At 44.8% G+C, this 22,174-nt stretch overlaps 1 protein-coding gene across 2 annotated transcripts; it reads right to left on the reverse strand.

Moving 5' to 3' along the window:
- Nucleotides 1–925: 925 nt before the first annotated feature.
- LOC100304380 (uncharacterized) lies at nt 926–19,961 on the reverse strand. 2 transcript variants are annotated; one of them, XM_020547825.2, is made up of 17 exons: nt 19,703–19,961; nt 19,441–19,602; nt 17,587–17,698; nt 16,797–16,898; nt 16,620–16,706; nt 16,336–16,418; nt 7,566–7,679; nt 6,589–6,643; nt 6,394–6,480; nt 4,346–4,401; nt 4,185–4,244; nt 4,019–4,106; nt 3,154–3,891; nt 3,011–3,071; nt 2,165–2,267; nt 1,354–1,485; nt 942–1,247 (listed from the first exon to the last, which is right to left on the reverse strand). In XM_020547825.2, exons 3-17 carry the CDS (start codon nt 17,599–17,601, stop codon nt 1,163–1,165), a joined length of 1,866 nt encoding a protein of 621 aa, XP_020403414.1. In that variant the 5' UTR covers nt 17,602–17,698; nt 19,441–19,602; nt 19,703–19,961; the 3' UTR covers nt 942–1,162. The 2 variants fall into 2 exon arrangements, with proteins under 2 accessions (NP_001348345.1, XP_020403414.1); NM_001361416.1 differs by lacking the exon at nt 17,587–17,698 and having other exon boundaries at nt 926–1,247; nt 19,703–19,959.
- Between the last annotated feature and the right edge of the window lie 2,213 nt (nt 19,962–22,174).

Below are 22,174 nucleotides of genomic sequence, written 5' to 3' on the forward strand. Positions count from 1 at the left end.
ATATTAACGGTTGTACGAATGCATTAGCACATAATTTTAACTCGGATAGAGCGATGTTTTTTTTAAGAATCTGTTCTATTTTCTTGTGTCCCAAATGTTCAGTAACTCGTGGAACCCAATTAACTGTGACAACTTACTTGCGAATAAGGGGGTGTTTGGAGGACTAGTTTTTTTAATCTCTAAATTAATAAATACAGAAATTAAATAGAGCTTTAGTTTCTGTATTTAATAATTTATGAAATAAAATAAAGGAACTAAAAAATAGTTCCTACAAACTAAACACCTATAAAACGAAAGTTGTAAAAAGAAATGTGTCACATGCATGTTTTTCACTGCTCGTCTTTCATTCATTCATATATAAAACTGGGCAGGGGACGGGCACAGGTGATGTCACCACGGTAGCCATGAGGCATCTACGCAACACATGACGGACAGGCTTTTCAGCAGGTTCTGTTGTGGTCGAGTCGACGACGAATGCTGACCTGTTCAGTGAGCCGCAGCCGAACGGTTATCCGACCAAGGAGAGCGATAGTTGCATGGTATTACGCCGTCTCAAGACCTTCATCGAGCGACTGATAAAGAAAGTTTTATTTTGGCTCTTCGCTTCTTCATGAAGAAATATTTTACTGCTTCTCGTATATTTCAGTTGCCTGAAATTTTTAATGTGATGATCCACACGCCCAACGTGGCGGCAGGGTGCATGCGGGATCCACACCGGATCCAGCACTGTGATGCGGCCATGTCCAGCTACCGGCACTCAGCAGAATGCCGTGGAGCGGCTGCACCTTGTAAACACAGGGAGGCCAGCGGTAGAGACATAGGTAAGCGATAGGAGGGGCAGAACGATTCTCATGCAAGCGTTGCATATTTCATTCATGTTCCATCTATGTGGTCAGCACGAAAATAATGAGCCTGACTGTGAGTTCAAGAAAACAGGATCGTTGATCATGTCGAGGGACTTCACTTATATTTCAGAACTCAATCGCGCGCGCAAACAATATATATCATGCTCTTAATTATTCAGTATCTATTCATACTGAAGAGAGCGTTGCGTCCACAGTAAATGCTCGCATTACAATATTATGAATTTATGATACTACACAGGCTCGTGAGACCGAGCAGTTCAGAAAGCCGAAAAGTGAAACACAGCTCCGGGGGGAGTTCATATGGTTTTCCCATATAGATCAATTGATCCTATCTGAAACCTTGGATTAGAATGGGAATCTCTTACGCGTAGAAACCTAAACCTGCCAAAGGAAAATAGAGCAAGCAATTCGGTCAGAAGGAACATGGTTCGCTAAAACTACTTGGACAAAGTGTGCATCAGTCATCAGCCGATGGTATAAAACCCACCTGAAAGCATTTGCCTTATATCTCTTATCCACTGTAAATGTTTTCCTCAGGAAACGGCTCTCGAACATTTCTGAATTCCGAGCATCAAGTATATTCCAGGTGGAGCCTCCGTCTGCGCTCCCTTCAAGAACCCTGACATAAAAAATGCTTGTGAGCTGCGACTACGTTGACCAGCAAGTTCAATTTACAACGTTGCCCGTAATTTCTATACCTACAGATTCAGATATGCTTCGCCAATACTTATCTAATTAACGATGTAGTCAGAAAGTCATATGGTTCACAGTAACGAAAATGGTAGACTAGCTATTTAAGTGAAAGAAAATTTTACCGATGAGGGCATATTTGGGAGCAAGGGGATTAGAGTGGATTGAAGGTGCTAAAATTCCCTTGCTAGTCAATTTTACCAAACAAGCCCTGAGGGTATGTTCTCAAGGTAGCAAGTCTAACAGCTAATCTGGCTTTCTGCACTCAGACCAACAAAGCTAAGCAAGATATTTGCAGGTCAACAAGAGCAAACCAATGACCAAAATAAGCACGAAAGAAAGGACAAAGAACCTGTTTGACTTCAGGTGAGGTTTTCAAAAAAAAAGTTTAATTTTGTTTAGCTCTTACGTTATTTTTTCTAGATTCAAGATAGCTTTCTTAATAAGCTTTTAGAGTAGACACAATATTGGCATAGAATCATTATGCACTCCATGTAAATCATTAATGCTACAAAAAGGAAGAATAACATCGGGATTTATTATGGCACATTATATTCCATTCAAGCATATTAGGATTGAATAAGGCTAACAATCTATCTCAACTTTACCAGTCCATTGGATCCCTCTCTGGAGCATCATTAGCTGACATCAAATCATATGACTCCAACTCGCAACTTTTGCCATCTTGCATTGTATAAATCAGCCAACATCCTGCATAACTCCTTTGTTAGCCGATACAGCAGATCAATAAAATTCAACACGTGTACTTGAAACACTTTAGACAGCATCTTTACAACATCGCACACAAAAAAACTGCAAAACGTCAGTGCAAAACTTGACCAGACATTACTGTCAATAATTGATGAACATCATCAGGTGCAAATTATAATAAGTTTAAGATGGATAGCAAATGCAGATTGCTACAATGACCAGAAAAGTTATATCATCAGACATTCATGAACCAGATCATGTAGACAACGTCTACAACAATTCAAATCATACTAAATCAAAGTCCCCAATTGCATAATCAAACCTCAAATTTCAACCTAGCAAAATAAAAATGTTTGGTCATCAGGGAGACAACTGATAGGAAGTAGTGAGACAAACTGCAAACTCCTTCACAGTTATTATTTCGGGAAAAAAAATCAATGTACATACTAAAGCATGCATGCTACTGGTGCCCACACCACCATCTATTAGCCCAAGTTGGAATAACACACAAAAATATGAAACATTCAATTCAAACTAGAGCCTATATTTGTAAAAAAAACAAATTAAAATGTGTCAGGTAAATGTTTTAATTAATCAACAAGCATGTGGCAGTTGGTACACTAGCAAAGAGAAATTAAGGAAAAAGGTAGAATTGAACTTGGTGTTTCAATCCAGGTAGCCATGTGTAGCTAAGATAATCTATAAATAGAAGATAGTATTTGTATTAACTATAACCAGATTACCTTTGGCTCCATCAGGCTCTTCCCATTTGGAGGAGTGAATGCCGTCAAAAGCTGCTGTTGCCTGAAATGATTTTCAAACACACTAATGTATGGAAAACATCGATGAATATATACTAAAAAATGCAAGAATTGCATTCACATACAATTCCTATTGGAAGTTGTTCCCTGCTTGCAAGGACTGAACCTGAGCATACTCTGTTCCCTCTTGGGAAATGATTGCCTTCTGTGAAAAAGGTATTATTCTTATAATTACTCAATATCTCATTAACTGCATCCAGTGCTACTGGTAACGCTAAGGATGAGTGTACTGGATTTCCAGACACGGTCACAGATTGGTATCCAGCAGTTCCCAACTCTGCTTTCAGTGAAATAGCAGATAACAATCTTTCAATGGAAGGAAATATCTCCTCAAATAGATGGTGTGCTTTCTGGTCTAATGTAGCACTTCTGCTCTTAAAGTTGGAACTTTTAAGAGTTAGCATCAAAGTCTTCAATGCCTCAAAAGCTTCAATAATTCTTTCTTTAGGGATTTTTTTGTCAAAAAAATGTGAAAGAAAAGCAGAAAGAGCATCATATATATTTGAAACATGACCATCCACACACTTCCGAATAGGGCAGGATGAGCAACTTAGTGAATCTGCTTGGCCCAACTCTGACCTTGCTTTCCTCCATTCCACAGAACCACTAAGCCTTCCAGGTAAGGATAAAGCCGTTTCAACTTGAAGATAAGCAGATTTTCTAAGTTCCTCAGACTCCTCCTTTTCACGGTTTTCTATGACTGATAGAGCATCAGGTGACAAACCTGTGCGATACTTCCCTGTTATAGATGATAGAACAGACACAACAGTTTCTTCGGAGGTAATTATTCGCCTAGAGAGAACCTGCAAGGGCAGATACAAGATACAGTACATCAAACCACTTCAATCTAAAACAAAGTAAACCCAGTTCAAAGGGAAAAAAGATCGCCCACTCACCCAACAGAGATCATAACTGACAAAAAAACTCTACCTCATGCCACTTTCTGGTGTAGCGTTTTGTTACGTCCCGTACTCCATCTTTAGAAATCGCAATAACATAATTTAACTTCTTGTTCCACCTAAAAGACAGCATTTGCAAAACTTTAGGTGACGCAGTGCAATATGCAGAAATCAGTTGGGCAGAACCAAATTATTACCCTTTCTCGTACAGTAAGGGATTATCATAGACTCCTTCGCATGGATCTAGGTGCATCCATCTAAATATTCCAGAACAATGGCATTGTTGCAGAAATCGGTTGGAACTTTTAAGAGTTAGCATCAAATTCAAACTTACAAGCAGTGGGTCTGTTCAACTGACCTTCCATACAAGTTTGAAAAACATTCTGTCCACACGTGATCAGTGAAATCCAGAATCTGTAAATTATAGATAGGTAGTTCAGATCAATCTATTATACTAGGTGGAAGAAACGCCTTGTTTAATCTTTACAATAGCATAGTTTTACTGAATTAGATGAGCAAGGACCAACAACAAAGTGGACAACATAAATGTGGGCCTACTAACAAGAGAGCAGCAGTGATGCGGACCACACAGAAAGGCACGTGAGGGTCAAAAGCTCAATTGGAGGAAGCAAGTAAACTGCATTATGGATGGCATTCTGTTTTTTGACTGAAAAATGTGAGTTCCCAACAATTTTGAACACGATATGATAACTGATAGGGATGCAATTGTTAAGGCCCATTAGGCCCTTATTACTTTCCTCTATATAGTCTACAGTCCCAGAGGACTTGTATCCTATCGCATCGTTCCAAGTTAGTAACATGGTATCAAAGCCAGAGGTCTCGAGTTCAAATCATGACAGAGGCTTTATTTATGCCTCCACCCATTTATTTCCACGTTTGCGCCTTTCTCTTTGGTTGCGTTTGCGCCTTTCTCTTTGGTTGTGTTGAAGTGTATAAGTGGATTGACTACTGTCGGTACCAGAGAACTGGGGTACCCCTTACTACTGTATCAAAATGCAATACTCACATGGTTATCTCTAAATCGTGTGCTAAGAGTCTTCACCAACGGGTCTAGACCCCCATGGGTAGGTACCAGACCCCCATGCACACAGTCCGGCCCCCTGGAAGGTCCAGGACCTCCACGTATACAAATCGGACCCCCATGGGGTCCGGGTCGCCAACAGGGGCTCCCGATGCTTCAGGGCAGAACATGCCCCCAGGCTCTACTCCAGACCCAGTCCGGTGACGCCACGTGGCTGCTGGGCGCATGGTGCAAACCTTCGCATGGAAGCAAAGCCTCAGCCCGCATTAGATGCAAGGTGGCCACGACGTACTCTGACCAAGCACAGAGCATTGGCAGGCTTGTGACAGGCCTCTATGACCGCCCCGCACGTTACCAAGGCACATTGTATCATGGTAGCGTCGCACGCATTAAATGCACGCTCAGAGCTTTGTGTGTTACCGAGACCGTTGTGCCACACGCGCGTGGAAGACACCATCATGAAGCGTCGTTCGGTCAGGTATTGAGTCCGCTACAGTGATCGGCCGGACGTGACAACACAGGCGACTGCACACGTACCTACGCACGTCAGCATGCCAGTCTACGCTGCAACCTATACTAGAGCCTTCACCCGTACGCTAACGAGACAGGGCGAAGGAGAAGGTGGTCATGAAATCTGCACGGCGACCAAGATAAGATCTTTGTCCGCCGATGACGTTACTTGTTCCATGCAGTATGCTTTTATTACTATATTCCTGGGCCCACCTGTCGGAGCTCAGCTTCCTTGTATGTGCCCACTTGGACTATACAAGGGAGGACATGCAACGTTACAGGGGAGAGGACGGATACGCACAGAGACTCTCATGCAATACAACTCACAGTGGATGTAGGTTATTACGCTCCGGCGGCCCAAAGCACTCTAACCCTTGTGTTCTCGTGTTCTTGCTGCTAACCAGGCAATCCCTAGGCCCCCTCCTCATCTTAGGATCAGGGTGGGTGCACTCCGCCATCCGACCGAAGGATTTTCTCTCCGACAACTATCTTCTCCCATCATCTTAATCTTTTGGGTTGAACTGATTAGTGCACCCACTCTAACAGCAGTAACCAAAAGACATAGCCTGGAACCTCTTCATCAGAACACACATATCAATCAAGACTTATGTTAAGTGTTCAATACTTCATCATCCTCTGTATCAATAATATCCACATTTTTATGCACATCATAGCAATTTACTGTAACTAATTTTATTGTACAGAATAGGCAAGAAATCTGAATATTTCTTAAAATTTGAATTGAAATAGAAAATGAATGAATAAATAGTGTAGTTAACTGAATCATGGTAGTGTCATATTACAAAAAAATCATCATTTAGCAACAAAAAATTCATAAGCGCTATGTAACTAACCAAACGAGCATCATATCCAAAAGCTCGACAATAGAATGTGAAGCAATTCGCCCATTCTCCACAGCGACCTCTCCTAGTTTGTATAAGCTTCCAAAGCAAGAAAACCAGATAACTTGACCATCAATTTTCACTTTGATAGGATATTCAAAAGTAAAGACCCAAATGAATCATAAATACTTGGATTTGTTACACTACCTTACGAGGATCGTTGTACCTTGGGAAACGGGTGATACTAGAACAATGGTTACACCTAAAGATAGCATATGTCAGGAATGCAACTGAAGTAAAGAAACTGGTAAAAAGGGCGTACCCAGTGCCGTAGGCTTCCCGCACTGTGCGGGGTCTGGGGAAGGGTATCTTTAAGCGCCAAGCCTTACCCGCATAATATGCAGAGGCTGGGGCTCGAACCCGGGACCTTCCGGTTACAGACGGTAGGCTCTACCGCTGCACCAGGCCCGCCCTTCGAAGCAAAGAAACTGGTGATATGGAGATATGTTGCAGTGGTGATTTAATTACAAAGGATAATAGTACATTTGGTCCATGTATTTCAAGTTCAGTTTCCCAGTTGATAAATGGCACAAAAAACATAGGGACAAAAGGAAATGATTTCATCAGATTCATCACTGGCACAGGTATAAGAACTATGTGGCAGAAACAAATAAACAACCGTGTCATCAATTGCTTTAGTTCAGCAATTATATTCACGAAACATGAGGTTATTAGGGTTCCAATTTATACTGTGAATCATACAATATTACGACAAACAACACCGAACATATAACTTTTTTTTAGATAACGGAAACAAAATGTTCCAGCCTTTTGCAGTGTCCTGCATACGGCCTTACAGGTCAAAAAATAATAAAACACCACCACAAATAATAAAACACCGAACATATAACTAGGCTTGGGTGTATTGTGTGGTCGAAGTCGTTGTCTGTCAAGGAAATGGTGAGATTGTAATGCTTTTTTTAGTGGGTGCGGGTGCATGTTGCAAGGATTCTTAACCCTTTTTTTCTTTTTAATATAATGATATGCAGCTCTTCTACGTGTTAGAGAACTTCAAACAGTAGCAATATGATTCACCTGATATTGAGTTGCAAGTTTTGAAAGGATATGACACATCTAAATTAAGCATATGAGATGTAAGAAAATAACATTCAACTTATAGCTACCTATACATCTCAACACGTGAAGCGCCAAATTTGATTTCTGAGGTAAGTGGGGTGCCCATTCCAACATTGGATGTCTCACGGCCACAGCTGTCACAAGGTGCTGCATTAACCCATCTGCAAAAACAAATACACATGGAAGATGTGAGCACTGCTGCAGACTGTTCTATCACATACATAAACTGCAAGTTAAGCAACATAAAAAATACGCAAAGGTTCGCAGCAAGACATTACAAAGAACACCATAATAATGTCCAAAGTTGTTAATTCAAACTAGTGTGACAGCATGTTCCAAATCAATAAGATTGGAATATGATATAAAAATAGTGGCACTCCTTGTGATTGTTTAATTTTTTACAGTATCAATATTATACTGCATTAAAAGTTCCTATTCATGTCTGAAATGTGTTTTGCAGTTACAAGTACATGCTTCATTACATAATTTAGCATGCTTGCAAGATCGAGTCCCCATCATCTGAAAATTTACAATTTAGTTATACAAAAAAAAACTTAGTAGCGCAATCCGCAAGGACTAAGAGTACTTTAGTGAATAATATAGAATAAAGGATTAAGTCCATTTTTTTTCTTAAACGCGCAGGAAAGCTGCACATCTTTATATTAGAGAGAGAGAGAGAAAAAAGACTTACAACCGGGATACACACCCAAACAAAAGAAAGAGATTACAGAAGAGTAAAAGGACTAGATCCAACACTACTCATGAAGTTAGGAAGGCCAAGCTGACCCAAACCCCTGGCGCCCGCCAAAAGCCAATAAGCGAGTTCATCACTGAACTGCTGCTGCACCTTCTGAATGGAGGGGAGATCCCCATAAAAAACCGTTCTATTCCTCTGCAGCCAAAGGCACCAAGCCCCCAAAATGATGATGATGTTGATCCCTTTTCTCTTTTCTTTCCATATGCACTTGCTGGCCCTATTCCACCAATCCTCAAACGAATGCTCATCAGCCCTAGGTGCAAGGTGGGATTAAGTCCATTTTACCCCTCAACTACCAAAAATAAGATGTTCAATTTTAGTCCACAAATATGAATCATCCAACTTGGCACCTTAATCCCTGAACCGACGAAATGAGTGAGAACCGAACCATCTTGTCAGTAATGGCTCTCACTTGAAAAACTATTTTTCGCTTAACAAGGATTTTTCATTAAACCTAGCTCATACTCATGTTCATGTATAGGTTCTATTGATGCGGATTTGTTGTTTCGAGTAACGCTGATGATAATTTGATTTGACTAGCCACATTAGCTAACATCCTCACTACTTTTATACCACCTGGTCTGTGACTGCACAAGCTGTATACCGTGCGTATGCAGTAGCAGCTCATAATAAATACAGCAGAAGGATGGCCGGCTGAGAGTGAAGTGCATAGAGGTGTAGTGAAAGATGTGGACTTTAGATATCAGTCAGTGAGCACAATCAAAGCATGGACAATGACAATTTGATTTGACTAGCCACCTTAGCTAACATCCTCACTACTTTTATACCACCTGGCCTGTGACTGCAGTACTGCACAAGCTGTATACCGTGTGTATGCAGTAGCAGCTCATGCTCAATACAGCAGCAGGATGGCCCGCTAGAGTGAAGTGCGTGGTACATTATCAATTCCAAGGGATGGTAAGATGCCCCCGCCCCCCTGCCCTCCTCCACCCCCTCCCCCCGGCGCCCAAACCACCCAAAGCCCCACGCCGACGCCTACTCCAGGCCCGGCGGCCACAGCCAACACCTCCCCGGCGTCGGGATCCTTCTCTCCCTCTCCAGCGTCGTGGCCTGCTGGCCGTTCCAAGGCTCAACGATGGCGCGATGATGGTGGTGACCAACCTGGGGAGCTGCCTTCTTATAAGGACGTGCTTGTCTCCTCCTCCACTTCGTTGGTCCCTCACCCCGTTGCCGGTGATGGCTGGGTGAAGGTCGTTGATCGGCGTGCTCGCTGGCGTCGTCCTCGCCCTTTGAAGCCTCCATCCAGACCCATCCCGGTCGACCTGCGTGGGAAGTGCTTCAACTGCTTCTCCTCCTCCCATCGCGCGGCGGTGTGTCGTCATCCGGTGAGGTGCTTCTCCTGCAGGCTGTCTGGGCACCGTGCTCACGTGTGCCCGCGCCGGCGGTCGGCACCTCCCAGACCTCTGCGTTCCAAGGTGTGGCGGCCTGTCTCTCACGTCTTGCCTTCTATGGGTGTCTCGGGACGCATTGCTGATGGCCACGAGGGTGGCAACATCGCATGCTCTGGTGGTGGCACTGGCGCGGGCTCTGGCGGCAGTGGACACAGGCGTACTCGTCGGGGGCATAGACGACGAAGACCCTTTGGTGCGGCTGGTGCTGTGGACACCAGCGTCCCTCCCGTTGTGCTACCCCAACCCCCACCGGAGGCTGTTCGCGCCATTTCTCTGCCCCCTCCCCCGTCTCGGCGCTGCTTCTTCAAACGTTCTAGGAGGATTGCCCAGGCTGAGGATGACCTGCAGAGCGCTATTGTCATCTCCGTTGTGGGCATGGGGCGTTCTGGCTGTGCCGCGGAGGTCTCCGATGCGCTCGCTTCGAGATTTGATCTTGAGGGTAATGCGCTCGACCTTCGCCGGGTTGCACCGAACACCTTCATCGCCTTGCTTCCCAACGTGGAGATGGCTGATCGGTGGCTCAGTGGAGGTCAGTCATTCTACGTTCCTCCTCTTCGGATGCACATCAAGAGGTGGTCCCGTCAATTCATGGCTAATGGGGGAGGGACGCTGCCTCATCGGCTTGATATTGAGCTCCGCGGACTTCCGTTTCATATGTGGGGGTTGCATACAGCCGAGCAGCTTCTCGATGGACATTGCCTTGTTCATGAGCTGCACCTTGATTCTGTTGGCGGTTCTGATCTGTCTACGTTCAAATTGAGTGTTTGGTGTGATAATCCTGAAGACCTGCCTTCATTATTGGATCTTCACGTGGAGGAGCCTTCGGTCCTGATTGGCGACGACCCGTCTCCCCCACGCACGGTGGTTTACCCAATTTCAATCCTTATTTCCCGCCCCGGGAACTCGCCGGAAGTGCTTCCTCCTCTCCATTCTTCGCCGACGCCACCAGATCCAGAGCGTCAGAATGAAGAAAGTGACCAGAATTCCAGAGGTCTGCAAAAGCGGCGTTTCAATTCCCAGTCTTCATCGGATCGCGCTCCTGTTCACACTCGCCTGGGGCCGCGCGTCCATCACTGCTCGGCGGCTGGCCGCGTTATCCCTGCTGATGCGGTTACTGCTCTGGTGACGCCTGCAATCCAGTCGGTCTCTTCCTTAATGGCAGTTGATGCCTCGTTTCTGACGCGGATTGACCCAGCTGATGATGCCTCGTTTCCGACGCTGACTGCTCCAGTTGATGCGCCAGCTCTCCCTGTTACTTCGGTTGTAGGGCTGGCGGCGCCTGGACCTGCCTCGTTTCCTGCGATGGAGGGGCCAGCTAATGTGTCAATGCTATTGGATGCTTCGGGTGTTGTGCCAGCAGCGTCTGGCCCTGTTCTCGTCGCTGTTAATGCTGCGGATTATCCCCATGAAGACTGTTCGGAGTCCCAAGGATCTGCTTCTGCGCCTATTCAAGGGAGGTGCGGCCATTTATGCTCGGCGGCTGGCAGACCAGTTATTGTCCCAATTGCTGTTGGGATTAATGCGTTGGTGGCACCTGCTAAATCCTCGGTTTCTTCCTTAATGGCGGTGGATGACTCGTTTTCGAGGTTGGTGGGACCATTTGATGCGCCAGCTCTCCCTGATGCTTCGGTTGTAGAGCTGGTGGCGTCTGGGACTACCTCGTTTCCTGCTGAGGGATTGTCAGCTGTTGTGCCAACACTCCCTGTGGCCTCGGGGGCAGGGTCGGATGTTGGTCTGGATTCTGCGGATTATTCACGTTTGGAATGTTCGGCCATGATGAATTGCTCCCGCATGGGGTCTGCTGCGCCATTGGTTCGGCCTGATATCTTTCCTGGACCCTCTTGCCCTCGATACTGCAAGCCCATTCTGGTTTATTCTAGGAGGGACCAGAGTCTGCAACATGATCTTGATTCATTGGCTGATAAGTCTGCCCCTACCAGTGGTAATGTCAATGTCTGTGATGTTGTTAATTCCATGTCTTCGGAACTGCATTCCCCTGGCAGGCTCAGATCCTCTTTCAGTAACAAGGTCGTGAAGGCAGCTGCCCACATTTTACCTGCTCCTCTGGAAGTCAGGCCTGGGAACCCAATTTCTCCAGTTGTGCCTCCACGTCGCAGTAGGCGCATTGCTGGGATTGGTGTTGAATTCCAGTCTGCCTTCAGTGATAGTCAATTCAAATTTAAGAAGAAAATAATGAGAGCGCTGCAGGTGATTGATGAAAGCGAAGGCATCAGTCAGGAGGCCTTGGATAATTATAGTAGGCTTTTTGAGCAGCCCCTCCCTCCATCTCATGTCCAGGCCCTTGCTGCCCTTTTCGGATGGACACCCCCTGGGTTGGCGGTGTGTTGAGCGGCTGTTCATGCCTCTATCCTGTTGGTCGGGATCTTCTTATATTTGTTATCATGAATCCTTCAAATATTGTGTGTTGGAACGTACGAGGCCTAAACTCTAGAGCTCGGCAAGACTCTGTTCGTAATTTGGTAAACTCCTTTAATGCTAATGTGGTGTGTATCCAAGAAACCAAGATGGCTGAAATTTCTATGCATGCCTCCCTGTCTGCTCTTGGGAGTAATTTTGTGCACAAGTTGTGTCTTCCCTCAGTTGGAAATAGTGGTGGGATTCTTGTGGCCTGGAGGAATGAAATTGGTCCAGCCAGCGCTTCTCGGGTGGATCAGCACAGCGTGTCAATTCAGTTTAGTCCAAGTGATCCTCCTTGGTGGTTGACTTGCGTGTATGGACCTCAAGGCGACAGTAACAAAATTCAGTTTATGCAAGAACTTCGGGATGTGAGATCTGTGTGTCCTGGCCCCTGGATTCTTATGGGGGATTTTAATCTCATCTACAGAGATGAAGACAAGAGCTCTGGCAATTTTAACAGGCAGCTTATGGGGAGATTCAGAAGGTTTATTAATGATCTGGGTTTAAAAGAATTGGTTCTGCATGGTCGGAAATTCACTTGGTCTAATCGCCAAGATACGCCTACTCTCGTCAAGCTTGACAGAATGTTTTGCTCATCAGATTGGGAGCAGTCGTTTCCTAATTGCCTTCTGCAAAGTGCTAGCACCGACGGTTCGGATCATTGCCCTTTGCTCCTTGGGCTCCAGGTTTTAACACATGGTCGCAACAGATTTCACTTTGAATCTCACTGGACAAAATTGCCTGATTTTATTACAACAGTGGAGGCTGCTTGGAATTCTGTTCCTTCCTCCCCTTGCCCTTTTGAAACCCTTTCCAAGAAGTTTGGAGCCACCGTCAGGCGTCTCCAAAGCTGGTCTCAAAAAAGGGTGGGCCATATCTCCTCTCAGCTTGGGATGGCACGAGAAATTATGCACAAGCTGCAGTCTGCTCAAGATATCAGACCCTTGTCAGTGCTAGAAAATTGGCTGTTGAAGCAGCTTGATGGTCATGTTGTGGCCCTTTCAACCTTGCAACGTTCTATGGCTCGAAGCTGTTCTAGGATTACCTGGTTAGCTGAGGGGGATGCTAACACTGCCTTCTTCCACCTCCACGCTAAATACCGCAAGGGCAAGAATTTTATTGGTAATCTGTTATCCGACGATGGTTTAATAAAGTCAAGGCATGAGGACAAGGAGGAAACTATAAGTGATTTTTTCCACAAGTTGCTGGGTTGTTCGTCTGATCGAGCTCATACTATTGATTTGGATCATCTCCAAATTCCTTCCCATGATCTCTCTTCGCTGGACAGCCCTTTCACGGAAGATGAAGTCTGGAAAACAGTCCTTTCTCTACCTTCAAACAGGGCTCCTGGCCCGGATGGTTTTACTGGGAAGTTTTATAAGTCGTGCTGGCATATTATTAAAGGAGATATTATGGCAGCTGCTATGGCTGTTTGGAACGGAAATCGGGGAAATCTGGAACTTCTCAATTCAGCATACATTATTCTTCTACCCAAAAAAGATGATGTATGTCATGTCAAAGATTTTCGGCCTATAAGCTTGGTCCACTCCTTTGCTAAGCTTATTACAAATCTTTTGGCAAATAGGCTGGCCCAACACCTGGATAATATGGTTTCGCAGAATCAAAGTGCGTTTATTAAAGGCAGATCCATTCTGGATAATTTCATGCTTGTGCAACAGACAGCAAAGTTGTTTCACCAGAAAAAGTGTGCAAGGATCCTCCTTAAGTTGGATATCACCAAAGCTTTTGACTCCGTCTCGTGGCCCTTCCTCCTGGAGGTCTTAAAGCATTTGGGTTTCGGGCAAATTTGGTGTGATATTGTTAGCATTCTTCTTGCTTCTGCCTCTTCCCAAGTAATGCTTAATGGTAAACCAGGTAGGAGAATTATTCATAGACGAGGTCTTCGGCAGGGGGACCCTCTCTCCCCCATGTTGTTCATACTGGTTATGGATGTGCTAGGCTATTTAATTAAGGAGGCTGCTAATGATGGTTTGATGGTGCCTCTAATAGAAAGTTCAGTTCATAACCGTATTTCTATTTATGCTGATGATGTGGTGATTTTCCTCCACCCGGTGGCTCTTGATTTAGTAATCACCATGGACATTATCAGGATTTTTGGGGAGGCAGCTGGGCTCAAAGTGAATATGGCAAAGAGCAGCGTTTTCCCCATCCACTGTACTGCTGAAAATCTGGATACCATTCATAATCTGCTGCCATGCGTTGTTGCCAACTTCCCCTGCAAATATTTGGAGGTGCCTCTATCCTTAAAGAAGCTCGGCAGACAACACTTTCAGCCATTCATTGATAAAATTGCAGATCGTCTTCCCTGCTGGAAAGCTGATCTGTTGACTAGAGCTGGAAGACTGATTATTGTCCAGACTGTCCTGTCTTCAATGAATATCTACTTAATGATGGCCATGGACCTTCCTTCTTGGGTTTTCAAAGCAATTGACAAGATCAGAAGGAATTTCCTGTGGAGAGGGAGGAAAGAAGCTTTGGGAGGACATTGCTTGGTAGCTTGGAACAAGGTTACAAGGCCAAAAGAATTTGGAGGATTGGGTATATTAAATCTGCGTTTGATGAATTGGGCTCTTAGATTACGCTGGCTCTGGCTGGAAAAAACCGATACTGGCAGACCTTGGGCATCCTTTAAAATAAATGCTCATCCTTCAGTTAAGGCCTTCTTCTCGGTAGCAATCTCCTCGGTGGTGGGCGACGGCAGAAACACTTTGTTTTGGACAGATAATTGGATTGATGGCCAAAGTCTATGTCAGCTGGCCCCTCATTTGGTCCAGATGGTCTCTTCTAGGGCTAGAATGAGGAATGTCCACGATGCCCTCATCTCAAGGAGTTGGGTCCATGATATTAGAGGAGCTATCACTGTAAATGTTTTGTCTGACTTCCTCAAGGTTTGGGACCTCGCTACAGACTGGGTCTTAACACCAGATCAGGAGGATAAGCATAGCTGGAGGCTTTCAAGCTCAGGTTTATATTCGGCCAAATCGGCATATACCGGTTTCTTTCTTGGAGCAACAACTTTTAAACCCTGGAAAAGGATTTGGAAATCATGGGCTCCAAATAAATGCAAGTTCTTCATGTGGCTCGTGGCCCACGATCGCTACTGGACAGCAGATCGACTAGCAAAAAGAGGACTGCCTCACCCTCAATTTTGTATACTTTGTGATCAAGAGGAAGAAACGATAAACCACTTGCTGGTTTCCTGTGTTTTCTCTCGGGCTGTCTGGTTTCAGATGATGAAATCTGTTGGGTTGCAGCATCTTGCTCCTAACCCTGCGTGCTCCTCCTTTGAAGATTGGTGGGAAGGGGTTGCTGCATTTTCTGCTGGTCTAGTAAACACAGGGCTGCACAAGGGCTTGAACTCTTTGATCATTATTGGTGCTTGGGCCATCTGGAATCACCGCAATAGCTGTGTTTTTAATGGTGTGCAGCCTAGTCAAAGCATGGTCATCAATTGGGTCAAGGAGGAGGCTCATCTCTGGTATAGGGCTGGAGCCAGGGATTTATCTAACATCCTTATGCTCCAGTAATTTCAGTGGGTATTCTTTAATTTGAGTCTCCATGGTCACGGGAGTAGATGTCTTTTGTTGTTGTTGATGTTAATTCTCTCCTTCTCCCTATAGCCTAGTGTTTGTGGGTTCGAGTGGAGTTGTACGAGGTTTCCTTGCCTCACCCTTTCTTCTTAATATATTGATACGCAGCTCTCCTGCGTTTTCGAAAAAAAAAGAGTGAAGTGCGTAGAGGTGTAGTGAAAGATGTGGACTTTATCCTATCAAAAAAGATGTGGACTTTAGATATAAACCAGTGAGCACAATCAAAGCATGGACAAAGACAACTTCACTCAATTGCTGGAGGAAAACTGTGGTTGCTCGATCACAAGAGTGTGTGTGGTGTTGGCCGGGGGTTAGGACGGGACAATGAAATGTGTAAGACAGCCTTTTTAAGTTCCTAACTAGTTACAGTGACATGGCAAGCCCGCTGAACATCTTTTCAAACTTGGATGCCATAATCACCTGAAATCAGGCAGCTATGCGTACAGATTTTGATAGCTAAGGTGTGTGAATGAGGAATGCAAAGTAGACTTATTTCTTAAAATAATGGTTACGTAGAAGTAAGGATTCACTGAAATATGGGCAATATTAGACACATGCACACAATCAAAATTTGTTGAAGTAATGACTGAGAAAGAAGGCATCGGAGTGTTTCAGTGACCTGAATGATTGCTTAAACCAAAAAAGCAATTGCAGCAGAAAGGCATGCTTCTCTTCATCTTTCGAAGGATTGAAATTCCCTTCCTACTAAACAACCATTTGTAAGAATTTCTGAACACCCATCTCTTAAAACATGGAATTTGTATCCATAATTTTCTTTAAGAAAAATTAGATGTTTAGATGAGTGATAACAATAGGAGAATCATAAAATACATCTTGCATGGAACAAAACTAAAAAAATACCAGAGAGAAGAAAATAACAGAAGTGGTAAAATAAAGTAAAACCTTGGCCAGTGAAACTAATGCCTTCTCCTCCAGTTCGCATATCGGAACTGTCTTTTGTGCTGCCTCTTGTCCCACTGAATCTTCATACTGCATCCAAAATATATACTCAAGCACCAGATATACAAACCCCATAAAATAAGAAAACAGCTCAAAATGAAATGCATTCTGATTCCATACCATCAGAACCTGGTGCATGTAAGGCTCAACTCTTTGTCTAAACACATCTCCACCATCATTTTGTATATTGTACTGTTGTAGGAGAAGTGCCTCTTCTTCCGCCTAGGAAAAATTCAAGAAGTAAGGCCCTCTAGCGGGAACAATAATAGCTGTTTATTTTTTTCTCGAAAGCGCAGGAGAGCTGCGTATCATTATATTAAGAAAGGAAAGGTCCAAAGTGGACCGAATTACAACACCAAGACCGAACCCTCAAACCTCCCCCACAAGGGGGAAGCCTGACGGGCCCTACGAGACCCTATTTAAAGCGACAAAAATTCCAAAACTGTCTAAATGCTTCGCTCCCGCCTTACTCCAACTAATCAACTCATCTAGAAACAACCTCTTTGTCAAATTAATGGAAGGGCTCACTCCATCAAAAACAGCCCTATTACGAGAGAGCCACAAGTAGGAATTACTTCATTCCATTACTTCATCAATAATAGCTGTTTATCAATGTTAGTTATTTTATTTTTGCTCAGAAAAAAGTATACAAGTAGGAATTACTTCATTCCATTGCTGTAGTTTACTGTGACAATAAAGTAATACTTGGTTTTCATTGCCTAGCCTAGCCTAGCTTAGCCGCCTAGCCTTGCTAATGGATGAAGGGCCATTTGGCTATCAAAAGCAGAAACACTTGGGTGCAAAAGGTGAGTGGACGGAAATAAACACACTTCATGCCAACTAATTTTGCCAGGCAAGGTGAGGCATGACAACCAGAAATGAACTAAAGTTAGAAAAAGTTTCTTCGTACCCAGTATTGGCACATTTTGCTTTTCCTAAACTGTGGTGACTGGTGGCCAAATTGGTGAAGTGTGGTGACATTGAAACAGCCTCAACATAGAATGATACCACCAGGTTGCTCCCTGTTGGGAATCCATGAAAAATTAATCATGCAAAAATGGCAGCAATGGTGTGTAGTTACTAGTTACCTTGCATTTACCATGTGAATTTATCTACCATAGTAGCCTGTGACTAATATCATATGCGCCATTTTAGAAGTACAAAGAAGATACACACACATATACATCCACATCCACATACACATGAACATCTCTTGCACATAAAATAGACTAAAAATCAGTGAAACCTAGGCCTCCTGAGCACAGTATGCAGGCAGACCCAGTGTCGGAGGCTTCCACATGACCCAGTGCCTAAGCACAAGTATGCACTATCACATTAAATTATTAAAACCCATGGTTGTGTGTACTTTTTACAACGAATGAATGAATCCAGGATGTAATTTCCAGAACAACAGGGAGGTGTGGGTCACACAGATTCAATTCATTTTAAACTCAGGTTTGAGTGTCTGTTTTTATTATATGTAATGACACCTGGTTCTTCCTAGGTTGGTCGAGTTTATTTCTTTAATCCCATAAACAACTAACACGGAGTGTCATGGGGATATGTAACCTAAGATAAACCGTAAGAAAATATCCTGAAATTTGTCTCACTGGAGACCAAAACTGGGATGAGTGCTACTTGAGCGTTGATGGCCTACTGGTAAGGCTTGTTTGCATATGATGTGCAAAATTATGAATCCTTTTTAGAATCAAAACATAACATACATAACTTTTCAAACATTTATTTCCCTCCAAGAACACAAAAACAAAAGGTAAACACAAAAAACACCAGGACCTGTTATATGTAATCCATTAGGGTCTTAGGGGTCATTAGGATATTGTCAACATGTTGCATATATGGTGAAAATAGTATAGTGGACCCACATAGAGAATTAGGAAGGGTTCTCCTTGCCACCCCTGTAAATCTTATTAGGCCATCTTCAGCTAGGGTGGGTAAGTGGGTTTTAACATCGGCATGGTAACTTTCAATTCCATATGACATCATACACTGTGGAGTGAAATAAAGGAACCTTTCCCAGATCCAGCTTAATCCTTAAGACTCCATAAATCAGCCTCTAATCTTTCTTGAAATGCATCAGTTTAACCAAATGTCCAACAGCACAAGAGTTCCTACACGACTCAAGCGGCAACCGCGATGGAGTCAGGTGAAATATTTATGTTTCACCAAATAAATTTTGTGTTTATGTTGAACCACATAACTCCTTGATCTAATAACACACTAATGTTTCCAAGTTCAAGCCAAGATAATAACACCTAATTAGCACCTGACCCTAATCCATATACCTCCCAGCCCACATGGTTCAAATATCAGCTTAACTGAAATCAGTAACCAAAAGAACTCTGGACTGGAGTCTAAACATGTGAACAGCTCTAAATACCGTTATTAGGCTAATACATGGTTCTTAAAGCGGTAAGGTGGTCCAAGGCGTTGGAGCACCGCCTGGACGCCTAGGCGAGGTAGGCGGGCAAGGCGCCTAGGCGTTAGACCACCGCCTGGACGCCTAGGCGACGCCTTAAGAACAGAGGGCTAATAGCTGTGCTACCGAAACAAGAGTGCAAGGGAACTCCAGGCCATTTCTAGCTGAAACAAACTAATTTCATGGCCCATCCTCCAATCCCCTACCAAACCAAGTGAGCCCACCAGCTACCGCCAACATCGCAATGCAATGCAAATTAAAATAGCTCGACGCCTCGACCTTAGCCGAACCAGAGCAGAAAAATCGGCGATGTCAGCAACTCTGCACCTGAAGCATCCGTGCGAATTCCTCGTCGGACTTCTCCTGCGCCCTGGCCGCTGCCCCGTCGTCCTCCCCCTCCTCGCCGATAGCAAGGAGGCGCAGGCGCTCAGAGACGGCTTCCAGGTCGGTGCCGTCGTCCACCACCGACCCATCCGCCTCCACCACGATCTGCAAGCACGACCGGGAAGTGGGAAGCAGTGCAGGCGTCAGTGGCGTCCGGATCGCGCCGAAACTATGGGATCGGGACTAGGGAAGGGGTGCTGCGGACCTTCTGGAGGTCGGGCGGGACGGCGGTGAGGGAAAAGATCTGGAGGCGGAGGACGTCGAGGCCGTGCTCCGTGTCGTACTCCACCTCGTGCTGTTGCTCCTCCGCCGCCTCGGCTGATCCTCCGGCTGCGGGGCCATGCCGGACCACGAAGCGGCGAGCCACCATAGCGTTGCCTCCGCGCCCGCGTGGACCTGTGCTGCCGTCCTGCCGAGTCTACCCGTAGTTAGATGGGCGCGACTGGAAAAGATGCGCGCGACTGGTACATCTTAATTATGTTTCTATATTATATTAAGTGGAATATGATATATAAAACAATTGGCTACGCCAAATATGACAGCATACATAATCTCATACATATAAGGTGCTCACATATCTAGCTTTCATTGTATGATGCTCGAGAGCGGATCTAGATAAAACAACTATTAGTGTCATCTCTATTAAATTATAAAATCATCAACTCATTTAAATGCTAACAAACATACATTTTAATAAAAATTACTAAAATTCATTGGTGTCACATGACACCACAAAAAGTGCTAATAAGTATACATTTGTTTCCCTAGATTCCATATATATGTACATATTCCGCTCTGTTTCCTTTTGAACATTTGGATATTGATACAACTCTCTTCCATAATAAGTACGTAGATTATCACCCAGAAAACTTTCTCTATTATGTTTTACATCATCAATTCTAACAACACTTATAAACTAGCCTAGATGCTTAACAAAACGCGCCCAAGGATGCGCTAGGCCGCCAGCTACTAGTTACATAATAGAATGCGTAGTCGGGTAGGTTAGCATTTTGGCCCGCCGCTGCGGGGACCATTTTGTACTTTCGTAGGAATTCTGATGGCAGGAGAAACGTTTCAAATTCAGAATATCTATAAAAATATTTATACAAAACATTATTGTTTGTTAAAATCATTTAGTGGTCTGTCTAAATTGAGTTTCTAAAAGAGAAGAATATGGTGGAATCAGGGATTACCTTTTCGCTTGCAAATTCCAAAAAAAGATTTTGTTAACTAAAATTTGATTTTTTATATTTTAGAATTATGAACCGAAATATAATAAAACGGAAGGGTTTTCTCTTCTCGTTAAGTACCGATAACGGTAACTTTTACTGAAAATCGATACTTACCGGTTGAGATTGCAATCGCTGGGTGGAATACACTAGCATGCTCCCGCCCGACTCTCCTCGCCACACTCTCCTCTCTCCCACAATCCCCGCGGCCTCGCCCAGATCACCGCCCCGGCTCCCTAGAAATTCGCCCCAGATCGTCGCCCCAGCTCTCGATCCTCGCCCATGCTCTCCATAGAAGGCGAGTCCACGATGCTCGTGTCGTCCCTAAACCCAGCCCCGGCTCTCCGCGTCTGCGACAACCCGATCTCCATGGAAGGCGCGTCCTCTGCCCCTGAAAGGGAATTAGGCTTACACCTATTTTCCTAATTGATTTTGGTGGTTGAATTGCCCAACACAAATAATTGGACTAGCTAGTTTGCTCTAGTCTATAAGTTATACAGGTGCCAAAGGTTCACACTAAGCCAATAAAAAGACCAAGAAATTGGTTCAACAAAGAGAGCAAGGGATAACCGAAGTGTGCCCTGGTCTGGCGCACCGGACTGTCCGGTGTGCCACCGGACAGTGTCCGGTGCACCAGGGGACTCCAAGCTGAACTCTTCACCTTCGGAAATTCTCAGAGGCGCTTCGCTATAATTCACCGGACTGTCCGGTGCACCACCGGACAGTGTCCGGTGCCCCAGAGGAGAGCGACTCTGAACTCACCAGCTTCGGGAATCCGCTCCGCTATAATTCACCGGACATGTCCAGTGCACACCGGACTGTCCGGTGAGCCAGCGGAGCAACGGCTACTTCGCGCGCAACGGTCGACTGCAACGCATTAAATGCGCGCCTGCGCACGCAGAGGAGCAGGGCACGCGCGGGTGGCACATCGGACAGTCTACAGAACTTGTCCGGTGCGCCACCGGACAGCCAGGCGAGCCCACAAGTCAGAGCTCCAACGGTCGGAACCCAACGGCCTGGTGACGTGGCTGGCGCACCGAACAGTGTCCGGTGGCGCAGCGGACTGTCCAATGCGCCATGCGACAGCAGCCTCCACCAAACGGCTAGTTTGGTGGTTGGGGTTATAAATACCCCAATCATCCCCACATTCAAGTCATCCAAGTTTTTCACCTTCCAACTACTTACAAGAGCTAAGCATTCAATACAAGACACACCCAAGTGATCAAATCCTCTCCCAATTCCACACAAGGCTTTAGAGATTAGTGAGAGAGATTTGTTGTGTTCTTTTGAGCTCTTACGCTTGGATTGCTTCCTTCTTTCATTCTTTCTTGCGATCATCTCATTTGTAAGCAAGGCAAGAGACACCAATTGTGTGGTGGTCCTTGCGGGAAGTTTGATTCCCAATTGATTTGAGAAGAGAAGCTCACTCGGTCCGATGGACCGTTTGA

The sequence above is a fragment of the Zea mays genome, chromosome 2, assembly GCF_902167145.1.
Source record: "Zea mays cultivar B73 chromosome 2, Zm-B73-REFERENCE-NAM-5.0, whole genome shotgun sequence".
Lineage (NCBI taxonomy): Eukaryota > Viridiplantae > Streptophyta > Magnoliopsida > Poales > Poaceae > Zea > Zea mays.